The sequence below is a fragment of the Canis aureus genome, chromosome 30 (genome assembly GCF_053574225.1).
Source record: "Canis aureus isolate CA01 chromosome 30, VMU_Caureus_v.1.0, whole genome shotgun sequence".
In the NCBI taxonomy this organism is placed as follows: Eukaryota; Metazoa; Chordata; class Mammalia; order Carnivora; family Canidae; genus Canis; species Canis aureus.
This window is the reverse complement of record NC_135640.1, coordinates 36512709-36537542: the sequence shown is the minus strand read 5'-3', so window position 1 is coordinate 36537542 and position 24834 is coordinate 36512709. Positions and strand designations below refer to the sequence as shown.

Sequence of the window (24834 nt, the reverse complement as noted above, 5' to 3'; positions counted from 1 at the left end):
GTTAAGAGTAGCTTTTGTAACACTAGAAAGAAGAGCAGGAAAAATCTGGTTTCTTAGCTAAACCTGAATCTATTTATTGCTACAGATAGGTCTGTTTTTAGCAGTCTGAGGAAAACCAGTTAGGACACGTGTCAAAATTTATATAGGGAAAAAGAGACTTACATTTATTTATCAAAACAAGTATGTCTAACCAACTGTGTAATTTCTGTACTATATCACCATGTGTAATGCAAAATAACCTATACTGTAACACATCAGTTTTTAAAGAAAACATTTATTTTGATCTACCTTTCAAGAAGTATTTCATAGCACAGATTCAGTGTTCTAGTACTGGGAAATCCCCAAATTCATACTAAACCCGTTACTTACAGAATATAGCTACAAATCACCTAATATTTAATTCACTCATCTCCTATTCTCTCTCCCTTTTAGGCATACATGACTTTTTTTTTCAAATCCACTTTTAAAAAACTAATACCTTCTAATTCAGAATCTTATATTTGCATTTTAAGAGAGATTTCCCTCACAATAGGCTTAACACAATGTGATTCAAGCGGCACATTTTAAATAGAACCATCCTGAAATTATTTCCAAATTAGATATAAATAATAACACTTCAATATCTAACAACACTATTTTATTTAATTGTCTTAATTCCCAAGTCCTAAAATATACTTACCCTCTGCCCCAACTGACAAGAACTGCCAAAGTCAACGATCTTGATTGCACTGCGTTTGGGGTTACAAAGAAGGATATTCTCAGGTTTTAAGTCACAGTGAATGATACTAAGTTCTGGAGTCGCGAGGAAAAGCAGTGCAGTGCACATCTGCTGTGCAAACTTTCGTGTTAGGTTCAAAGAGACACCTCGAAAATTGGTGTTCCTCAACAAGTCATAGAGGTTGTAGGACAGCATTTCAAAAACTAAACAGAGATGGTTTCGAAACATAAAGTGGCGTTTCAAATGCACTGAAAGAGAAAAAAAAGTTTCATTTTAAATTATACACACCAATAAAATGAGACTAATGTATGCACGAACTCTCAAACAATCTACAACATTTCAATGTCAAATGGAGAGTGAAAATCAAGTTAAAATTTGGAGATCGGCATTCTGCAATAATAGCACAATCTATAATCAGGAATATCTAAATTGTTTGTCTGCTGAATTAAACAGGTGTGGTATCTGCCAATAAGCAATATAATGTTAGAAGTACCACCAAAACGTTTTGTTTAAAAAAAAAAATGAAGTCAGATCTGGAAACACAAGTAGCAAAGTGACAAACAGAACTGAGAATACTTCAGTAACTTTATGCTCACTTCTACAAGAACGCATTTTTTACTTCCTGAGAGCCCAACCTCAAAACTTCATCTAAGCTCCACCCACAGGGATCTCCAGGTTGTGACAGTGCCGTACTTGGCAGCTCTCTCTGGGAAGGCTTTCCGGCTCTGATACATATCCACATTCCGCTGTGCTGAGCCTTACATCTCACTAGTAATTTCCTGCAACAATTGTCAAAGGAAGACATAGATCTTTTTTTCTTTTAGGCAAATACAGCAAATATTTGAAAAGCATGCTTTACAAGATATTAGAGTTCATAATCAAGGCATCTGATTATGTTCATCAAGCTGGTATATGGGATATCTTGTGCAAAACAGAAGGTCTGGGGAAACTTGAAAATGAAGCTCAATCACAAGAATAAATTATAAGACTTATGAATGAAAAAAGAGTGTAAGAAGCCATTACATGCGATCACTGTTGACCCTCTAAAAAGGCTTAATACTCACTAAATTGTTTCAAAGATTGTGCTTTTAGTACTAACACTGACTGCACATCAGATGAGGTCATTCAATAAAGTAGAGTGCTGCCCTTCCCTGTAAAAATCTTATATATACCAAACTGAACCCTTGTAACTCAACTGGAATGACATAAAACCACCATCTGTCAAGGTTACCTTCATTTTGGTCTTTTAGTTTCATAAAAACAAAAGTTTCTCTACAGATCTATCTGGAACTAACTATGGTGGTATTCGATGTCTGGTCCCTGAGAAAGGGGGGATACACTGTGTTGTCCTGGACTGCCTTTACCCCTGAGTAGTACAGCAGTGCATGATTGTTTTTACATCATTCTTGATACATATGATCCAAAGTTAGGATAAAGAACAATACAAATACTAAATGACTCTACAGGAGTCTACAGTACAACTCAACACTCAACAAATAAAAAGAATCTTTAAAGGTTACATAAGAATGTACAATATCTGCTCTTAATAATCACTGAGGTTCACAGGTTTAATATTAAAAACAGCTCCACATGCAATAAAGACCCCCCAGAGGGGATCCCTGGGTGGCTCAGCGGTTTGGCACCTGCCTTCAGCCCAGGACATGATCCTGGAGTCACGGGATAGAGTTCCCCCTGCTTCTCCCTCTGCCTGTGTCTCTGTTTCTCTCTCTCTCTGTGTCTCTCATGAATAAATAAATAAAATCTTAAAAAAAAAAAAAAAAAAAAAAAAAAAGGACCCCCAGAGACATGGTCAAGAGTTTTATTTTGATTAGATAGTAGCCACAAAAAGAATGCAAAAAAGTAACTGATGTCAGAATTCCAATGTAATTATAAAAATTCTTTTAAGAAGCTCTGTGATTAGGGGCACCTGAGTGGCTTTGTGGTTGAGCGTCTGCCTTTAGAACAAGTCATGATCCCAGAGTTCTGGGATTGAGTCCCACATGGGGAGCCTGCTTCTCCCTCTGCCTATGTCTCTGCCTGTCTCTCTCTCTCTGTGTCTCTCATTGATAAACAAATAAAATATTAAAAAAAAATAAAAAAGAAGCAGCAGCAGCTCTGTGATTAGAAAGTTCTACAGTGGGGGCGCCTGGCTAGCACAGTCAGTAAAGCACCCAACTCTTGATCTCAGGGTCACGAGTTCAAACCCCACATTGGGCATGGAGCCTACTCAAAAAAAGAAAGTTCTTCCAATGGAAGATCAATCTACTTGGTTCCACTTGACTTCCCAATTCATTATTCATTTACTGAGTATCTATCTACAATGTGCTGAGCTAAAGACACTGTCAAAGAAATTTCAAGCACAAATATATTTACCTATCTTTTTAACTGAACTTTGGGGATAATGGAGGGTCAGCAAGACTCTGTTCTAGGCGTAAACTGAATTTTCTTTTAACTAGATCAAGGCAGGTATCAATAATCCAGGTGAGAAATTATGCTCATGGTAAAGCAGTAGACTTTTTTAAAAGTTTCAACAACTTAAGATTACAAAACTCATTCAAATGAATTATATTTCTCAATCACTTCAAAACAAAAGTTATTTAATCATAAAATAATAATATGACTCTGTGACATCTTAAATTTAAGTATCAACTCTCCCAGCAAGGCTAGATCTAAATCTAAAGTTCTTGTTTGTTTTCCAATACAGAATCTCAGTTTCTTGAGACATTGTGCATTGACCACCTGCCTATATAAGAACTTAGAAAAATAACTCACCCCAAAAAATACCAATCATGATTAATGCAACAAATCATCATTAAAGTCAGTTTATTAAAAACAAAAATGACAGGTATTATTATATACAACTGAGTGGCTAACATTTATTGAATACTTACTATATATGTGCCATGTTTTCTTTCAATAAGGCTGAATTAAAATGTTACAAATAATGCTATCAACGTTTTCTCTACTACTTAAGCACTCAAAATACAACACACAAGAATGAGGAGGAAAAACTGGGGAGGCATGTCCAGAGATTACTTTTTAAGTCAAGTATCCTTCAAATGTCCTTCTTGTGCTTCTAAATTCTAAAGTCCCTTGAATGGAAACAGGCTCAAACTCACACTAAGTTATGACTGTTATAACACTTACTGTTCAGTGACTATGAAAAGGTTTTAAATACAAATGTTATTACTAGGGATTATATCATAACTTCAGAGAACAAACTAAGCAAGAAAAATTAATACTGTAAGTTCATTTTATGGTAACACTGGGGAATGAAGGGTGTTCATAAATGAAATCTAATCTTGGTATCTGAACCTTACACTTTTAAACACTCTTTTTTTTTTTTTTTTTGTTTCCACTATTTGGGACAGACTCAAGTACCATAATGCCCTACTTATTCGTAAAAAGGCATTTGTTAAATAAAATTTAGCCTCATGTTTATCAGGCAGAGTTGCTATGTATACATGCCTACAGGAACTTATATAGTTAGTTGATTCTAAGGGTCTCGATACTAAAATTGATGGCATCTTATATTTATACTCAGCAACAATTTGTTTCTTAGTGGCACACAGAATAATGTGGTCTTACAATCACTGGCATCATAGATTTGACTGAGAATGGTACTAAAGAAGGTAGAATTATTGATGTTATGCCCAAATATCAACTGATCCTAGACTTCACTATATATATATATATATATATTTTTTTTTTTTTTTAAGATTTTACTTATTTGAGAGACAGAGAAAGAGAGTGCATGAGGAAGGGCAGAGGGAGAGAAAGAAGCAGGCTTGCCACTGAGCAGGCAGGGAGCTAGGCTGAATCCCAGGACCCTGAGATCACCCTGAGCTGAAGGCTGATGCTTAACCCACTGAGCCACCCTAAATGCCCCTAGACTTTACTGTTTTCATAATTCTATCTCCTTTTTGTTTTCAGGAAGGCAATGAAACACAGAATCTAGATTTAGGCACAAGTTAGGTTCAGATGCTGCAGGGCCTTGGGACCTTGGGTATAAACGGTCTATGATATAAGGATTCCCCCACTTTCCTTACTGGACCGCTGTGACTATTACAGATGATGGAGAAAAGCACAAGGAATAGGAGTTTATTTAATAGTGGCTATTACCTCTCTTCTGTTGTAGTAAGTCTTAACAGCTTCTAATGCTGCCAAACTGACAAAGCCTGGGGAGGAGCCTGAGATCGTGGCTCAGACATTCCAAAACGGGTTCTGTAATAGGTTAGCTTACCTCTAATTTCTAAGCTATATTAGAAACGGCTGAAGTTACCCAAAAGAGGATTCCTGGATAAAAGTACATCACTATAGGAAACAAATGGCACTAGTAAGTTGCAAAATATGACACTATTCTTGTTTCTAAATTATAGACCACTTGGAATGCACATTCCCCAAGATTTAGATTACTGCCACTTCAAGTAACTTATGCTCCAAAAGAAATAAACAGTTGAATTTTTAATCTATCACTTTAAGATAATTTCAACATATTTTCATATAAAAATAACCATTAACTTAAACTTCTGGTCCATGTGAGGGCACATGGCTTTGTTTACCTATGTAGTATTTCATTTCAGTGTCATGTTTGTTCATGAGCTCAAGAAGTCGCACTTCTATCTGGGCTTGATTCAGAAAAGCCTTCTTGTTCTTTATTATTTTAATGGCAACCCATTCTTGCTCCACACGATCATATGCCTTTACAACCTAAAAGAGAAAAAAGACGAATAATTCTCTTACTTCATTAATGGCGACAATTTCACAACATTTTACAATTAATCCATTTATTTATAGACTGATTTATTTATTCATGAGAGACACAGAGAAAGAGGCAGAGACACAGGCAGACGGAGAAGCAGGCTCCCTGCAGGGAGCCCGATGCGGAACTTGATCCCAGATCCTGGGATCATACCCTGAGCCAAAGGCAGACGCTCAACTACTGAGCCACCCAGGCATCCCTTACAATTAACTTTAATTATATATTTATCCAATTCTTATTTTTCTGACCTCCATAAGTAGAGGATGACCTATTCCTTTCCATTCAATATCATCCACTTACTACTTTAATAGTCCATTTTAAGTCAATCTATTCTTCTTTTTTAAAGATTTTATTTATTTGAGAGAGAGAGCACACACGCATGAGCATGAGTAGGGGGAGGCACAGAGGGAAAGGGAGAAGCAGACTCCCCGCTGAGCAGGGAATGACTGGCACTCAGGGCCAATAACAGGATGCCAAGATCACGACCTGAGCTGAAGGCAGATGCTTAACCAATTTAGCTACCCAGACGCCCCAAAGTCAGTCTTTTCAATTAAATTTCTTTTGTGTCCTTACAGTATTTCTAAATATCCAATATTGTTTTCTTTTAACAAAAGCTAGACTAACTCTTTTCCTACAGAAATAAGTTATAAATCTTGACAAGTGCTTTGGTTTCTTACCTTACTGAATAACAGTGTAAAACAATTCTAATTGTTCTTTTAATGGGAGAAAAAAGCTAGTTTAAATCTCAAGTATACGTGTAAAATATTTAAAAGGTTCTAAGTAATTTGAAAAATGTGGATAACTTGCTAACCTTAAATTAGATTTTCATAAATTAAAACACAGGTATATAACAAAAGACAAATCTAACACAAATGACCAGGAAAGTTCCATGATATATGTTAAAAGCCATAATTACTTGGTCTTGACAGTTACAGAATCAATGTCAAGGAAACTGGAGTGCTCATGAGCAAATTACCTTGTACACCTCTCATTTTAATTTTACTCATTTAAAGGAGTTTCATATTATTTACAAAGAAATTTACAAAAAAATCAGAAAAATCAATGCATAGATAAAACTATCCACAAATCACAACCACTATAACTAATCAAATGTTAATTTATATTAATATATGTAGTCTCAATAGGCAATAGTTTTATCCACTTTCTAGCACATTCAGAAAGTGTGGAGATGTAGGCAGAACTCCAAGTGATTTCAATGTGTTTGCTGAGTCCCACTAGAGAAGAAAAGAATGGAATGCATGTTCCAAGATTTTTATCAGTCAAGGTTAGATATATGGTCAATGACAGATTATAAATGGTTCAGTTAAAAATCAAATTAGAATGAAAAATGCAGGGCAGCCCCGGTGGCGCGGTGGTTTAGTGCCGCCTGCAGCCCGGGGTGTGATCCTGGAGACCCGGGATCAAGTCCCATGTCAGCCTCCCTGCATGGAGCCTGCTTCTCCCTCTGCCTGTGTCTCTGCCTCTCTCTCTCTCTGTTTCTCTCTCTCGGTCTCTCATGAATAAATAAATAAAATCTTAAAAAAAAAAAAAAAGAATGAAAAATGCAATTATTTCTGGTTTCACCCAATTCCAAAAAATACTATCTATTGTCTTTAAAATCAGAGATTACCCATGTAAACATCTGACCAAGTGGTTTTGATATTCTTCTGTTTCACTGACTATATTGACAGCGCCAAGAGTTGCAGTTCTATGTCCAGATCCCAATGGTCTCCAGGACAAAGGCCACTAACAGGGGCCCAGCTATTTACTGACTTAGCAAATAGTTAACTGGTTAAATACTAAAGCAATGGTTTTCGACCCTGAATCACACATTCAACAGGCAGTTTGAAAAAATACAAATGCCCAGGATCCAGTCACAGAGATTCTGATTTAATTGGTTTAGAGCTTAGGCACCATTCCTCTCCACTACCACCACTCCCACCCCCGAAAGCTCCCTGGGAAATTTCAATGTGCAATCAGGACTGGTAACAACCACTGGCTAAAGAAATGAAGGGGCCTCTTATTTGACAAGGGTCTGGCGAAGAGTTGAGAGGAAGTCTGACCAAGACAGAATAGAAGACATTACTCTGAATGACAGGTCCAGAATGTGAACCCCCCTCAGCCTAAGGAAGGCATGAGTCTGACCTGATGAAATGGGGTGCGATTTCAAATAGGCCTCTATCTTCAAAGGTCTAAATATTCTCACTTGCTTTTTGGAATTAAAGTATAAGAAAATTAGAGTGAAAGGGAAGAGAAAAACATCATTCTGAACTCAAAGACTAAATAATAGGGAAAACTGAAAAAAGGAACACAAAATTTAGAGAGTCAGCAATATGGCCACAACTTTCATGGTGGACAACACAAAAGTTGAAAAACGTCCTGTTGAAGGCAATTGCCTCAATGGGTGGTGTAACTTTCAAGATGGAGACAGCAATCCCTCTATGTAGGGTGCTTACCACCTTACTAAAAGCTGGGCCTCAGAAATGCCTCTCCTTAAGAGAATAGCAGAAGCTATTTCTGACAAAAAAGTATTATTTCATAAAGAGGGACTCCCAAAATACTGAGAAACGCTGACTCAAAGAAAAAGAGCTTACTAATCAAGAAAAAGTTTCCCGAGTTATATAAAATTACTGAAATTCCTTGAACTCATTGAAAGAGGCAGGTATCTTATGCAGGTGACAATGAGGCTTGTAGAACCACACCAGAATTACCGAGGCCTCCTAGCAACCTTTTATCTCCTTATAAGTTGAAGAGCTGCGATTTTTCTGGGTCTACACCTGTGGCTACTAACAACCTATAATATACTTTTTGTCCCAAGCATGATCAGACTGACACACGAAGAATTTTCCCTCATAGTATGAAAAAAGGCATATTTTGCTTTCTCTCAGGGCAGAAACAGGTATATAAGAACATGCAGGTTCCATACTTTTAAAAATTCCAAAACAAATAAAAAAAAGGTAGTTTGGGAAAAGTCATTTTGAACCCTATTCTATCCTCACCACTGAGAAGTCAGAAGTGTTTGGACTCCAGGCGAACAATGGACTCACAGCACAAAGTTGGCAAGGCAAAGGAGACTGAGATTAACAGTAAACCACACCTCACACCAAACAGAGCTCAGTGACTTGAGATAGGACTGACAAGGGGGAGCAGCTGGGGGGTCCCCAGCCAGGGAAAAAGTTTCTTAAAGGTGCAAGGAGAACAAAACAAAAACAAAACAACAAACAAACAAACAAACAAACAAAAAAAACCCAAGGAGGTGTGATGCCTCTCTGGTCTAAGCACAGCTGATGCAAGAGACGGACGTATTTACGGTTTTGTGCTGTGTAGTGAGCCTGGGTGGGCAAGTGAAGAAGAGAGAGCTATGAGCGGAGAGGCAGCCAGGAATGGAGAGAAAGACCAGGCCTCTCAGAGAGTCCCTTCCTTGCTCTTCTCGCTAGAAGCTGCTGAATGAGTCTTTCCATCACAGACAACCCCATCCCAGTATCAGCCATGCTGGTGCTATGAGAAGAGGAAGAGGAAATCCTAAAGACCATCTGCCCACTTCAAAGCCTGACAATAGGAGATAAATTGAAAGAAAAACCCAGGGCACAGCTCCCTGGGTTTCCCAGCCTCCAAAAAAGTGACAGGGCACCTGCTGTGTCAAGTAAACTCTCTTCTTTTTGAAGAGGAATATCAGACAGGAAGGTAAATATTTCTAGCATTCACAACCAAGAATCGTCCCCAGACTACAAAAGGGGCAAAGCCACCTATTAGTGATTACAATCTACCATTCAGTCATTAGTAAGGTAAGTACTAGGTAGCTCTAGAAAGTAAACATGGACAAGAAGAGTCTCATGGAGCTTTTAGAGCTGATGTAGTTTTACTAGCTTTAAAGAACTATGATAATCCAAATACTCATGTATCCATTGTTTACATATATTTACAAACACTGAAAGCGTACTACTGAGGGAAAGGTGTAAAAACACAATTCACTAGGAAGTTCTAATTTAGGAAATTCAGCATTTTTCATTAAATTACCTGTCCAAAGGAACCTTTGCCAATCAAGGAGTCAATTTCGTAACGATCCATCCACTTCTCTCCGTTTTTTACAATATAATCATAGTTATCATCATCATAACCATCATTGTAAACCTTCCGCTCCTTCTTATGACTAGAATCGTCTCCCTGGCCCTGTTGGTGTCTTCGCTTCTTTTTTGCATAGTAAACCTGAAAGGAGAGTATAGAGTGTTAACTGTATAATTTAAATCTTTGGGGGTTAGTGGGAGGCGTATATATGTATGTGTCTGTGTGTGTTTATACACATACACACACATATAGACACACACACACAACACAGATCGAGTGAGACAAGTCTACCATCAGAAGGAAACGGATGAATTTTTATTCTTTATAACAAATACAAAAAATGAAATAAAGAATTTTCTATAGTTGCTATTTAAATTACATAATAACGGTGATAAATAACCAACGAAAAATGTTTCCACTGAAATTCACTTTTAAATTATACTATTTGTACATTTTATAAATAGATGTTATGTGACTAGTGCAAAGTAGCCCATTCAAGAAGACTTAACAGGGCTTGATTTACATTTAGTTCTTAAACTAGGGTATAATTTGTGTACAATGAGGTGGCAAAGCTCTTAAGAGTGTAATATGAGGGATTTCCTGGGGGGTGGGGGGTGGGGGGTGGGGAATAGATGCTGATGTAACCAGCAAATGCCAAATCAAATAAAGAGCATTTTTATCCTCCTATCAATATCCTGCATACCCTCTGCCCGTCCATCTCTATTCTAAAGGCAAAAAGTTTTAAGAATTCAAAGTTTAGATACATATGAACTGTATTAATACAAAAGGCTCTCGGAGACATGCCTGGTTTTTAAGCCTATAAACAAAGTAAGAATGAAAATCAGCCACTCCCCCTCCCTTTCCCCACACAAAGGCCATAAATTCTGTGGTTGATCAGTTATTTTCCTCCTATCTGTTTTTCTTACAAAATTGTTTCTAAGACCAGTAAAAAATAACTGGTAGATTAGGCAATCATCCAAGTAATTGGTAACTATCAGGAAATTATAAAGTTTATTCGGCAGAGAATAACATCAGAAAAACTCTAGATTACAAGGCGGCAAAACAGTTAAAAACAAGCTTCAACAAAGCTACTGTTAAACTCTTGTTTCACCACAGCTTAACAATACCTTTGTTAACAATTTACCAGATATTAACAAACTGATATGAATAAACTGTTAATAATTTATCAGATTTTTCAGGTAATCAAAAGCTAGTTTGGCACACTTTTCTAACAAATCAGTTGTGTACAAAATCCAACTCGGAAATGTTCCTCACTGAGTTCATTTTAATCTTATCTTGCCACATTGCTACAGTAATATTAACGATACTGGCATTAAGCAGCATCAAACTGCGGTAGAATTTACATATACATAGGAACATCCTTTTAAACCAGCTCTAGAGCTGATATATCATAAGCCTTTAGTAGGATAGAGTGTATGAATCCCATGAAGAGGAAAGGAAGCAAAGGTACATCCACTCTTCTCCAGAAAAGCTCATTTCATAATTAATTACAGAGCTACAGCTGAGCCTAGAAGCAAATGGCAATCAAGCCAAAGGTCTAAGACACCAGAAAAAAATTTATGGAAGGGAAAAGCCAAATTGGAATGAGAGTAATTCAAAGTGCTATGTCTTTTTCTATCTACATTCACCAAAAAGGCTTTCGAATCTCTTACAATAAAAGAACACACATAAAAATTAGATATATCAAATAAACTACGCCAAATGCTTGTTAACTTGGGTATTAAACAGATCTCTGAGCTTCTGACATCCATGGCAAAAATAGAAACAGAAAATAAAATTTGCTTAAATACAAAAATTTAACCAAAACTCTAACATGCATAATTTTACAGTGTATTTATTCTCTCCCTTTCTTCTTTTGGAGAGAAGTTATTACAAAAATAACATCTTAGCATATATTACATACAACTTTAAGAAAAGAGAGAAGTTATCCACAATTTTCTTAATTTTTGGCAGTCCCCGTTAATGTGTCTATTTTCCTTTACATGATTATAATTACGTATAAATCATTAACTTACCAATAATCATCAATCTCACAATCACTGGGAATGAAGTTTAATATGTTTAAAAAGGCCACAAAATAACTTCTCTTTCCTGCTCTACTGTAAGATACACTATTAAAACAAATCAATGGTCTTACCTCATTAATATGCTTATATGTTTTGATCAAGTCAACAGAAAGTTTTCTCAGGGGAGCAGTTGCTGGATCACGGAAGGTTTGGGGCATCCGCCTCTGTAACATGACAATATCAGGCATCACCTTAAATAGACAGAAAAGACTAGCACTTTAACTATACTGCACTGGTATAAATCCCCTGTCTTCTGTAACCTGTGTATATGTATTAAAAAAAAAAGACATCTATATTAGAGGATTATACATTCTCTCTTCGTTATCTCTTTCAACTGGATTCCAATGAAGACAACCACTGGAACAAATAAATGAAATTAGAAGATAATGCACCAGCTGCCCAAGGCTTTCGATCTTGTTCCTCAGATTAAACAGGGGGATCACAGACATACCTCTGGAGCCAAGTGACACACATGATACTGCCCAATGAAGGCTTCTCCACCATACAAAAAAAAAATTTCTGAATTATTCCTAAAGCCTGATCTGGTTGACAACAGGCAAGACAAAAACAAACCCAATACTCAGCTTCCTAGGACAGGATTTCAGGATCCACTTGGCACCATGAAGCAAGGTGACCATGGAGCAGAAATGGAGCAGTCAAAACACCAAAATCACACAATTAAGACAACAATTTTGAATATAGAGGACATATAAGAAATTGGATAAGAAGGTAATTTTTACTGAGTAACAATGGTTTTCCTGTGCTCAATAGGAGTATGTGCTATGTGCTTAGCATTTTATAAAATATCAGTAATCTCTTCCAAAGTTGGCCACCGCTGCCTATGAGGCCAAACTGATGAGCTAATTCTGAGTACCTTGCTTTTCTTATATACCTCTCACAAGAGAAATTACTATTTCAGGAGCCTCTGTATATATAAAACAGATGTATTCTGCCCACAAACAACTGGCCTTTCCACCAGACTACATTCCATTGTTTCAAATGCACCTTGTACAGAGCAAGCGCTCAAACTATATGAGAAGAACAAACTAAATCCTACAAACTAAGCAACATTCCCTTTGCTAACTTTCACTGTGATTTCATGTTAGGTATCCAAAAAGCTTCTGTATTTCAATACTGTGCTGCTATAAGCACAAATTCACAATTAGGAAATAACTTTTTTAAACAGTGGCTAGCCCCTAAGCTGAAGTTTAACATCTTCTCCGTTTCCTGCTTGTCATCATAAAGGCAGGAAAATGTAGAGGAACAGAGCAAGCTCCCTTCTTCCCTTCCACAGCAGGAAGAAAACCTACAGTATTGAAGAAAACCCAGGAAGGAGTTCCTCAGGCTGCTGGGGGCAAGGCCCCTCCTCTGCTCCCAGCCCTCTGGCTCCCCAAGTGTCCTCAAAGCAAAATGGCAAGCTGATGAGCCATCCTCCTGCTGCCTCAGCTATCTGGCTCTGGGGCTAGAAAAACCCACATCCTCAATGCTCACAGTTCTTGGGACTGTTCTGGGTGAAGACAGATCACAAAATGAAGAAAAGCATATAGTCTGCATCCTGTGCTTAATAAGTCAGTTATGAGAGCTAAAACAAATCTTTTATTTTCTTGAAGATTCCATAGTGTAACCTTCAGAACTTACACTAGATTTTAGATTTAAAAACTGTTTTCTAGCTTAATAATACCTACTCTATCCATTTTATATATATATATATATATATATATATATATATATCTCCTAATTTCATATATAATGAAGAATGAACAACACTATATTCTGCCTTTCTTGCTACTTTAAGAGCTACTGATACAGCTGAAAACCACAGACAGCACACATCCAGAGTATTGGATCTAAGAACTATAGAAGGTACTGTGAAAATGGACTTAGCATTCCTAACATCAAGCATACTTTTCTACAATTACTTCTACTATATTTCTCTTGCTTCCTCAATTTATCTTTTGAACAAGACTGTGCTTAAAAACTTGTATGAGGGATGCCTGGGTGGCTCAGCAGTTTAGTATCTGCTTTTGGCTCAGGGTATGGCCCCGGCGTCCCAGGATTGAGTCCTGCATCGGACTCCCCTCAAGAAGCCTCTGCCTGTGTCTCTGCCCCTCTCTCTGTGCCTCTCATGAATAAAATCTTTAAAAAAAAAAAAAAACTTTTATGAAACACATCACTAATATAACCAGAAATAAAATGTTAAAGTTATTAGCTCATTTCAATTACTTGTTCAATAAACCTTTTTAAAAAAATACTGATAGGGTAATTAATAAGAAACCATTGAAATCAAATAATAAAATTATAGACGTTTACAACTAGACTTAAGTTTAGAGACGTTTAGGATTGGGCAAGGGGTTATAGTCTAAGGCCCCAGCCTTACATTCGAGGAACAGAGAGAAGAATGGCCCATGTGACCTGACTCACCTCATACAACTACACCATGAGTCAAGACCTTGGGCCCATGTCTTATGACTCGTAGACCATGCCGCATCAGCACACAGTTTTAGTGTTTTACTTCAGTTATAAGAAAAACTTCTTCTAATTTGCCTCATCAGGTTCAGAAACTTCTGGGGCTGATAGAAATATCTCGCTGAATACTGTTACTTAAAAGACATTCTTTTTACATCATATGAGTCTTTAAAAATATTTTATAACTTAAAATGGAAATACTAAATGAATTATTTATTTTAAAATTACCCACCAAATAAGACACTAGTTGTATCTAAAAACAGGCACTGTGCTGACTTACCTACTACAATAATAGAACCACAAAAATAACTATAAAGGACTGGACTTTTTTCTAGCCCTCCTCAGACACCAGGTGTTATAGAAGAGCACTGTGTCTAAAAAGAAAGAACCTGGGCTGGATCCCCAAGTCTATTTGCTTCAATACTTGTAGAAGTCACAGATGGGAGCTTAGTCCATTTAGCTGTAAAATATTAAAAACAGGTACCCTGCCTAATAGGTTGCTTTTTGAACAATTGAGAAAATGAATTCAAACATATTGTCGCTTAAAAGTACAGTTGACCCTTGAACAATGAGAGAGTTAGGAACACCAACGCTTGGCCTTGTGCAATTGAAAATCCATGCGTTAACTTCTGACTCTCCAAAAACTTAGTTACTAATAGCTTACTACTGACCAGAAGCCTTGCCAATAAACAGCTGATTAACACATATTGTGTATAATATACACTTTATTCTTACAATAAAGTAAGCTAGAGAATGGAAACTATTAACTAAGAAAAGCATAAGGAAGAAAAATACAGTACAGCAATAAGTGGGTTGGCTCAATTTAAACTCACGTTGTTCAAGGGTCATCTGTAGAATGCAAATGATTCATTATGCTATTATTACTTTTTGTATGTCCAAAGAACTTTCTTCTGATACACGCACTCTAGCTTTGAACATTCGGATCAACTGCTCCAATTCTCAAACATACAACTTCCCAATTTACTACATAAAACAAATTCTTAAAATCTTGCCATAATTCAACTTACTATTAACTATGAATGTTATTCACACACACTACATACATTTTATAAATCGTAAAGCCAGCCCAACTATTGACAAAAATCTTATTATAATATATACAAGGGTGCCCCCAATCATGTTACTTTACTAGAGCCAACTGCTCATTAAAACCACGTACTATTGAATTAGAAATAAAAGACCTTAAAAAAAAAGACCTTTCCTTCAAATAATCCAGCATAAGAAATACATTGAAATTTTCCAAGTTTATGATCACTTAATACATTAAATGACCTAAAGAAAACAGTGGCAACCCCAATTCCTAAGTGCATGGAAAAAATCCTTAGCGTTCATCATACCCTCGTTATTTCATTGGGGAAAGAAATTATATTACAACTACAGTTAATTAAAAAAAAAAAAATCTCCCAAACCAAGAATCAATGTAGCAAATACTGTTAATTCATGAAATATCAATGAATGCACATGTACACACACACGTATGCATAGTGACAAATTTGTGAATTTATTCTGCCAACTATCCACTTTTTAAAAAAACAGCTGAATCTCTAACCTGAATATTAAAATGACCAGCAAAGTTAATTTGCATTACAGTTTTTTCTTTTTCATTTTAAGAAGCTTCATACTATGATAAATGTGCACTAAAATCGTTTATAACATCATAAAATCAGCTCTGTAAGTTTGTGATAATGGAATCTGACTTGTTTTCCTAGAACTTACATTTTTCTACTTACTCACTTTTCCATAAAAATAAGCTTTCAGTTTCTTTATTTTAACTAATATTCTTTTAAAAATAACTTCTCTCCTCCCTATTACAGAATGAGAGAATGTTATGGTTTATGAGTGTTTTTAATTAAGTGGGACACACATAGAAAAAAGAAAAAGCCAACAAACTTTTAATGCATACTTCTTTTTTTTTTTTTTAATGCATACTTCTTAACATCATCTCTCATCAATCTAGAATCTCATGTGGCATGTAAAATTAAAAACCATTCAACGATTTTTGACTATTTACTGTTCTCTCATTTTAAGGAAGAAACTACCACTCCAACAAAAATCATCTCTGATACAGCGTGAACTTACCTGGTTAGTTAGAGGTTGCTGAATCTGGTCAGAATAAGATAAGGCAGAAACCTGTTGGTCATTTATGTTTGGCTGGCGACGGTCACTGTACTGATGTGAATGGGGCATCTGTCCAGCCATCTGAAGGCCAGCAGCATGGAATGAAAATGACGGTGCAAGCCGAACAGATGAAGGTTTGCATGCTGAAGTCTCTCCTCCTACAAGATAACAAGTGAGATTGAAAGGATGTATTTATATCTTAACGCCTGCATCTTTTGACCTGATAGTTCCCTCCATAAGGACCTTAGGATGTTCGATAACATTAAAAACTTTTAAACTACAAAGTGCAAACAAGAAACCACACTTGACACAACAGTTCTATGTTAAATGGTAAAAAATATAGATTTGAGCGTCCATACATCTGTAGTAAGAGGAAATCTTAAGTAAATCTTTTTGTAAACCAATAGGAATAACAATCATCAACAATACTTATTTTCACATGAGATTTTCGTCAATTGAGAACTATAAGTTGCACAAGTAATCTTTGATTTCTTGAGAAGGGCCTCTTCAATAGATCAGCTCCTTAGAAACCCATTCAGAGGAACACTGCTGAGATGCTGCTTTGCACCTGCCAGGTGTATGCAATCAATATTCCAGCAGCCCTCAAACCAAGTAAAAGATGTGTCCTAACAGTGCTCACCAATGACACCGGTACATAAAAGTTGAGCATACAAACACACAGACACAAATTCACAGGATTCTGTATTCCTCCAAACTCTTCTGACGCAGAGCACCCAGACCTGGCAAGCTCACCGAAAGTGTATTGAACAGACAATAAATATTCCATTGGGAGGCTGGGACCACAGTCATGATTTTCACTGTATAGACATGGAAAATCAACCACTGGATCCATAGAAGTTTTTGATAATTAATAAAAGTTAATTCTTCCTTTAAAAAGGTAAGAAAAAAGACCTTTCTTCTTAAATTTAATGATACTTATAATCACAGACTAAACCCAAAGACAAAGGGCCAAACCCTAGCCAATGAACTGGGGACCCAGAATTCTTGTGCTTGTCTTCCTGAATAAACCAGCTGACTCCAAGCATGCAACAGACCATACTGTTCAGCACCAGGGTACTTTTACTAAAGTACTATTTCTGAGACATCAAGAATCGTGGCCCAACAGTAAAAGAGCACAGATGCTCAGTCAGACTGCTGTAGTTTGAAATTTCAGCTCCACACTTACCAACTGCGTGACCTTGCATACTTAGTTTCCTAAAAAGTGATAGTAATATCTACCTCAAGAGCCCATGGTGAAAGTTAAGTACTTTCATATGTGTAAAATACTTAGAATAGCTCTGGCAATTAATAAATGGCCCAACACTGGCTGCAATTACTGTATTGTGATGTACAGTAAAGGACGATGGGGATAGTATTCATTTTTGTGGAGCAATCTCTCCTTGAATGCCACATAGACTCTCCAAACTGAAGAGAACAAAGCTCAATTCTCTCAAAAATACAAAGTCCACTTCTATTTTCCACCACAAAAAATGATACCATCTTCCAACCCAGTCAACCAGAATCGAAGCTCCTGGAGTCAAGTGAGAGTTCTTTTCCTCCATAGACTAATCTCATGCAAACAGCTGCCAAATCTTGCTGGTTCCACCTCCTACAGAACACTCAAATACAATCTCTTTCCATCTCCACTAACCCATCTCACTTAGAGGACTAAAACAGATTCCTAATAGCTCTTTTTGTCTTTATTCTGCCCATTTGCAACTCTGATTTCTTCAAGAAGATACCAGAATGACTTTTCTAAAGTGCACATCTCAAAGCCTCCACCTCTATAGAAACATGAATATAACCTGCCTTGGCACTGCCTTCAGACTTAGCTTCTGTCTCCCTCCATTACAGCACCAAGTCCTGAACGGACCCACAGTACAGGATTAAGAAATATTTGCTAAGTAAAAGGACAGTGTACTATCATGATAGATGGGGTAATTTTCTAAACATTACATTACTCATACTAAAAAAGTACAGTTTATTCAATTATATAGAACAAGTTTTTGTTCAGTTTAAAAAAAACTGGGAGTTTATCATAAGGATATAATCGAGGACATGCACAAAGACAATCAGGGAGTGTTTATTCTGGTATTGTCTGCAACAGCCAAAAAAAAAAAAAAAAAAAAGAAACTTAAATGTAAAGTAATGGAGGGAAATGGGCTTTACATTTAAATGTTAAACACACACACACACACAAAAAATAAATAAATAAATAAATAAAATAAACACACATACACACACACACACCCGGGAAGGTATATAAATAAATAAATTTAGACATATACAAAACAGATTGAGTTCTTTGACACATAAATATGTCTTATAAACAAACAATAAAAACACTAAGGCCCTGAATGGCAAATTACTTAACCACTTTATGTCTTGGTTTCCCTATCTATGAAGCAGAGTTATTATCACACTAACCCATCCCTTGGGTTTATTATGATTTTTTAAAAATAAGACACTATAAGTAAGCCATGAATAATGGATCCTGGTACTTTCAATCGATACCCAAATCCTCTACCCCAAAGGGGTATCTTGACTTCCAAAACCAGATCAGTCATAACTTTATATAAATGGGTCTGTTCACTTCATGTTATGTTTATAAGCTGTGGTCTATTCATTATCTTTATGTTATCCCATCGTGTGAACATGTGATGATTTACTTATCTTTTCGACTTTTGATTGACATTTGGATTATTTCCTAGTTTAGAGCTATTATAAATAATGCCACTAGGAAGAGTCTTACTGTCTTTTGGTATACCAGAGATGCTGTTCAGCTGGGGTTTTTTTTAATTGCTGCTTTTCCCCTAGCAGTTTATGAAGTCTCCTCTGCTCCATTCCTTCACTAACTTGGAATCATCAGTCTTTCTAATTTTCAGCCATTACCAGAGGTATGTAATGGTACTTCACTAAGAGCTGAACTTGTATTTTCCTGGCAACTATAAGCATCTTTTCATTTATTTAAGGCCAGTTAAACATCCACGTCTGTGAGACGCCCATTCAGGTTGATTTTCCATTTTTCTATCAATAAAGTCTTTTTCTTACACATCTAGAAAACTTCAAACATTCCATTTGTAACATATTTGGGGTATAAACCCTTTATTGGTTGTAAGTGGTTTGCGCTGTCACTCCCTTAATGGTGTTTTTTAATGAGCACAATCTCTTAATTTTATTACCTTTTATTTTAGAATTAGTATTTTTGGTGTCCGTTTAAGAAATGTTCCCTTTAACCAAAGTCATAAGAAATTCTCCCTTAGCTTCTAGAAGCTGAGTTTCACCATTCACATCTAGATAGGCAATTCCCTTGGATTTGATTTCTGTGTATGTGTACTAGAGGACAAGTTCCACCCACCCCCAACCCTAAATGGACATTCGACTGAGGACCAATTATTAAAAAGGCAAACTTTCCGTGATGCTTTTATCATAAATGACATGCCTATATCTGCTTGGATCTGGTTTTGGATTCTTTATTCTGTTCTAATGGGCACAGGCCTACCTAGATTTCTTAGAACTTTGTGTAAGAACCAGCTTTACAAGTTTAAATTAACATCCAGTAGAGAATTCTGTACTTCCCCAAGAATGGTTTGGTTATTCTTAACCCTTTCCGTGTCCATGTATGTTTTAGAATTAGCTCATCAAAATCACAAAACAAATAAACCTATGTTGGCACTGTGATCGATACTGTACACTGTCAGGGCACCTGCGCAGCTCGTTGGTTGAATGTCTGCCTTTGACTCAGATTGAGATCCTGGGATTGGGTTGTGAGTCAGGCTCCCTGCAAGGAGTCTGCTTCTCCCTCTGCCTATGTCTCTCTGCCTTTTCTCTGTGTGTCTTTCATGAATAAAGAAATAAAATCTTTTTAAAAAATAATGAAATTGCAACAGAATTTTTTGCAATGATGAATTTATCAGCATTGTCTAATAAGTAGGTAATAGCGCTGCTGGGCATTTGGAAGTTTTTTTTTCCTTCCTAATCCTTATTCTTCTTCTCACCTTATTCTACTACTTGCTGTTGTCCCTCTAAAACAGAAATGATCAGAAGAGGAGACACAGGTACCACTCTTACTCCCAAACTCAGAAAGTAAGCTTTTAGCACTTCTCTAATATTGTGGTTGCTATAGGTTTTTAACTGATAATCATTATCATATGAATCCAGTTCCTTTCTAGTCCTAGTCTGCTAAAACCTCTTCCTCACAAATGGATGCAGAATTTTATTAAATGCTTTTTCTGCATCCAGTGAAACGGCATCAGTTTTCTCATCTATTCTGTTAACATGGTGAAAACACACTGACTGATTGTTGAATGTTAAATCGACTTTGCATTTCCTGCAACACAGTTGGGTCATGATTACCTTTTGTGATAGATTCACTGATGAAATCATCTGGTCTTGGAATTTTCTTTGAGGGTAGTTAAAAATTAATAAAAAAGTGATCTTTAATAGAACTACTCAAATTTGTATTTCCTGGAGTGTCTGTTTTGATAAGCTGTATTTTTCTAATACTGTGTCTCCATCTACACTTCAAACGCACTGGCATCAAGCTCTTCATTATACCCTCTAAGCTTCCCTATCAATGTAAGTGTAATTGTAGTAATATCCCTTCAATTCAGCTCTGGTTAATGAGGCCTTCTCCTACCTTGTGATCAGTTTAATCAAAGGTTTACTAATTTTATTAAATATCCTCTCTTATGTGGGTTTTCTATTTCTGCTCTCATCTTGTTCTGTCAGTTAGCAAGAGAGGTGTCTGAAAAATATTCTATTTAAGTATGTTATCAGATTACATAGAGTTGTTCTACCTTCTTGAGGTAGAACATAACAGCCCTTCTTTATTCCAAATAATGCTTCCCCTTGTCTGATAGTAGTATGATCACACCATGCTTTCTCTTTGTGTGGTATATCTTTTGTCCACCCTTACTGTCAACTCCCCGTTCCCTTATATTTCAGGTTTGTCTCTTGTAAGCAGTATGTAGTTGGGTTTAATTTACAAATGTATACTAATAACCATTCTATTTATTCCAACTGTTTCATGTTTCTTTCTTACATTCTGCTGGGCTGAAATGTCTATACCTCCCCAACACACAAATCATTTTATTTATTATATACATTACAATATAATTATCTTTGACTCATCAAAATGTAATTATTGTATATTATTATACTATTATTGACTTGGGTATGTACACATACACACAAACACATGCAACCACAAGACATCAACTAATCATGTAGCATAGATAGATTTAGACTCAAGTAAACATGTGGAGGAAGGGAGGGATAATTTTGTGATATCTAGATAGCTATGAAAGAAATACAAAGAAATGGCTAGCTGCTGCTTTTTATTGTGCTAACTATCCTCCTAAAATATGTGTTTTATTTTCTGAATCTAGATGCAATTACATGCATTAAATTCAACTCAACCTCTCAAGCACTGAGAGGTTTTACTATGGCATTGTTTGGAGGTGACAATGCCACCCATCTGTAATAGTACCTCACAAACTTTAATGTGCTTACAAATTGCCTCTGAATCCTGTTAAAAATGCAGATTCTGATTCAATACACTGAGAATAGGGCTTGAGAGTCTACGTTTCTAACAAGCCACCAGCTCATGCCAATGTTGCTTCAAATAGCATCTAAAAACCAATGTAATTATTTACCTTAATAAAAGAAAGCTATTTTCCAACTAATCCAAGTGCCAGATGATCCAAACGTAAGCTTTAATTCTGACTACCCAATACGCCACAGGGCAGTTTTCTCCCCAATAGATGTGCCTTCCTAGTTAGATATTTCGGGTTTTTTATTATTATTAAAACATTAATATACATTCCTGTGCAGAAGGGTGGTATGTTAGGTGACAAAGATCCAATGTTCCTCTTAAATTTTACTGTAGGTAATGTGAACGCAAATTAACAAGAAATAACTTTGGTTTCTGCTTGTGAAACTTTTTTAAAGCTATTTACTATACCATCTATCACAACTCCTTAGTAACATTACCAGTTGTGGGGTTGTATACAGGTGTGTTTGCCACATGCTGTCTCCTTCCTCAGCTCAACTGCTGTTTGTGAAATGCAGAAAGATACTCAAGTTTAATTTCCTCCCATAAAGCCAAGAAGTTTTTAAATTATCCATTCATTCATTCCTTCCTATGGTAAAACTCTAGTATGAGAGGCAACCAGTATGAGAATTTCTTGTCAGCCCAATTTTATCTTAGGCCCATCACCAAAGCTTTTATTTCTAATGTTTCCATCTTCCCTTTCAGTTCAAATGATATTAAGAACAAGGACTCAGTTCATCCTATGATGTTAATAAAGTACTAGGTTGAACTGTAGGAAACTGCTAATATTAGACCTCCTTTGACCTACAAAACAGCAATTTCGGGCAGCCCCAGTGGCTCAGCGGTTTAGCACCACCTTCAGCCCAGGGTGTGATCCCGGAGACACAGGATCAAGTCCCACATCGGGCTCCCTGCATGGAGCCTGCTTCTCCCTCTGCCTGTGTCTCTGCCTCTCTCTCTCTGTGTGTCTCTCATGAATAAATAAACAATCTTAAAAAAAAAAAAAAAAAGCAATTTCATATCGTTTAACCTGACATCTACACCATACTATATATAATCTTTGTCCAACTTAAACTAAAATTTAGCTCTAATATTTTAGCTCAAAAATGCATCAATATACATGCTGCAATATCAAGTCTTATAATTTAATGATCATCTTATAACATTTAATTCAAAAGTATAGGGATCCCTGGGTGGCGCAGCGGTTTGGCGCCTGCCTTTGGCCCAGGGCGCGATCCTGGAGACCCGGGATCGAATCCCACATCGGGCTCCCGGTGCATGGAGCCTGCTTCTCCCTCTGCCTGTGTCTCTGCCTTTCTCTCTCTCTGTAACTATCATAAATAAAAAAAAAAAAAAACAAAAAAAAAACAAAAGTATCTTCATAATCATTATTTGGAGTTCACTACCAAAATAATCGTTTATTTTATTTATTTTTTTTTAAAGATTTTATTTATTTATTCATGATAGTCACACAGAGAGAGACAGAGAGGCAGAGACACAGGCAGAGGGAGAAGCAGGCTCCATGCAGGGAGCCCGACGTGGGATTCGATCCCCGGTCTCCAGGATCGCGCCCCGGGCCAAAGGCAGGCGCCAAACCACTGCGCCACCCAGGGATCCCACCAAAATAATAGTTTAAATGGCTGCCAAATAGTGTAAAAGACAAAGTATGCAAGTAGGTTCCTATGTGCATTTTTTTAATATCCTTCTAAATGATCTGGATCTTTTTTTTTTTTTTTACCATGAACATGTTTCTAAAATCTCAAAAATTTTGTTGACAAATAGTTTACAAAAAAAGAAAAAAAGAAACAATGAAGTTGCTTTCACATTCCACTCAAGTTACGATGTTTCAGCAAAAACCTGTAATAACCAGTGACCATCATAACACTAGTAAAGATTAGCAAGTGATTCTACAGAGAAGCACTCCATGAACAGATCTGAGACTGGGAGATGGCAAGAGTCAAAAGGCAGAGGTAGACAGAGAGCAAAAACATCAAGCAGAAAAGCCTGAGAGCAGACCCTGAGTGGAAAAAAAAATAGCCATTTATTTTATCTCTGATGTAAGATCTACAAGTAACTCTATTTGTAGCTAACTTAAATTTCGCTTATTATTATGTTGAGAGAACCATCTTTGCAGTATTTTAATCCACATTTGATTTCAAACAGAAAGAACAATATTAAAGAACACAAATTAATTAAAATACTTTAATTAAAACTCTACCATCCAAAAGGTGTTATTAGGAAGCCACACTTCTGAGACAAACTCCCCTAAGAAAGGAAGGGAAGGAAAAGAAAAAAAAAAAAAAAGGAAGGAAGGGAGGGCAAACAAGACTGTGGGGACAAATGTGCAACGTCACTAGCAACAAGACATGTCCGTCACAAAGGAGAAAATCGTCAAAGAATAGCCAAATGCACTTTAAATGAGGTTGGGAATACAGGCACAGGATTAAGAGGGTAACTGAACATAAGTCCCTGAAAAAAAGTTATGTTCACCAAGATATCATCAGTACCAAGAACAGTGCCTGGCATGTGGCCTGCATTCAATAAATATTTGTTCGATGAAACAATGAACTGAATACATCAGGAATATTTAGAATATGAAGAAATGGTTGAGAAAGGGAGGGAGAGAGCTAAAGGGGATAAAGATGAAAAGTATTTTTACAATGAGGGGCACATAAGTCAGAAATAAAAAACAGTCTAATCATAGCACAGGCTAGAGCTACTGCTTGACAGTCAATTTCTTACTCATTTTTATATCCAAAGCACACAGCAAGGCTACTACAGTAGGCCTTCCTACTACAAGGCTCCACAGTAGGTGTTAAATAAATACAGATTAAAGTCAAACTATATTAGGGCTCTGTCAATTATCTAATGATAAGGACAAATAAATTGTTTCCTAATATCCTCTCAAGTTAGTGGCCAGTCTTTGTCATGACAGAATGTGTGTATGCACACACAGTTTGTTTTAACCAACTAGCCAAGACAACATATTCAGTTGTCTACAAACACAATGAAATTGCTCATGTAAGATCTAAATAAATATCCA

At 36.5% G+C, this 24834-nt stretch overlaps 1 protein-coding gene across 6 annotated transcripts in view; it reads right to left on the bottom strand.

Moving 5' to 3' along the window:
• DYRK1A (dual specificity tyrosine phosphorylation regulated kinase 1A) overlaps window positions 1-24834 on the bottom strand; it is a 148346-nt gene that overhangs the window by 23247 nt on the left and 100265 nt on the right. For 5 of the 6 annotated variants that reach the window (XM_077879189.1, XM_077879191.1, XM_077879188.1 and 2 more), the window contains 5 exons: window positions 16199-16395; window positions 11704-11823; window positions 9498-9686; window positions 5281-5428; window positions 680-966 (listed from right to left, as the gene is read on the bottom strand). In XM_077879189.1, coding sequence (XP_077735315.1) covers window positions 680-966; window positions 5281-5428; window positions 9498-9686; window positions 11704-11823; window positions 16199-16395 — 941 coding nt within the window. The remainder of the gene's footprint in view (window positions 1-679; window positions 967-5280; window positions 5429-9497; window positions 9687-11703; window positions 11824-16198; window positions 16396-24834) is intronic. The other variant, XM_077879190.1, reaches the window with a different exon arrangement.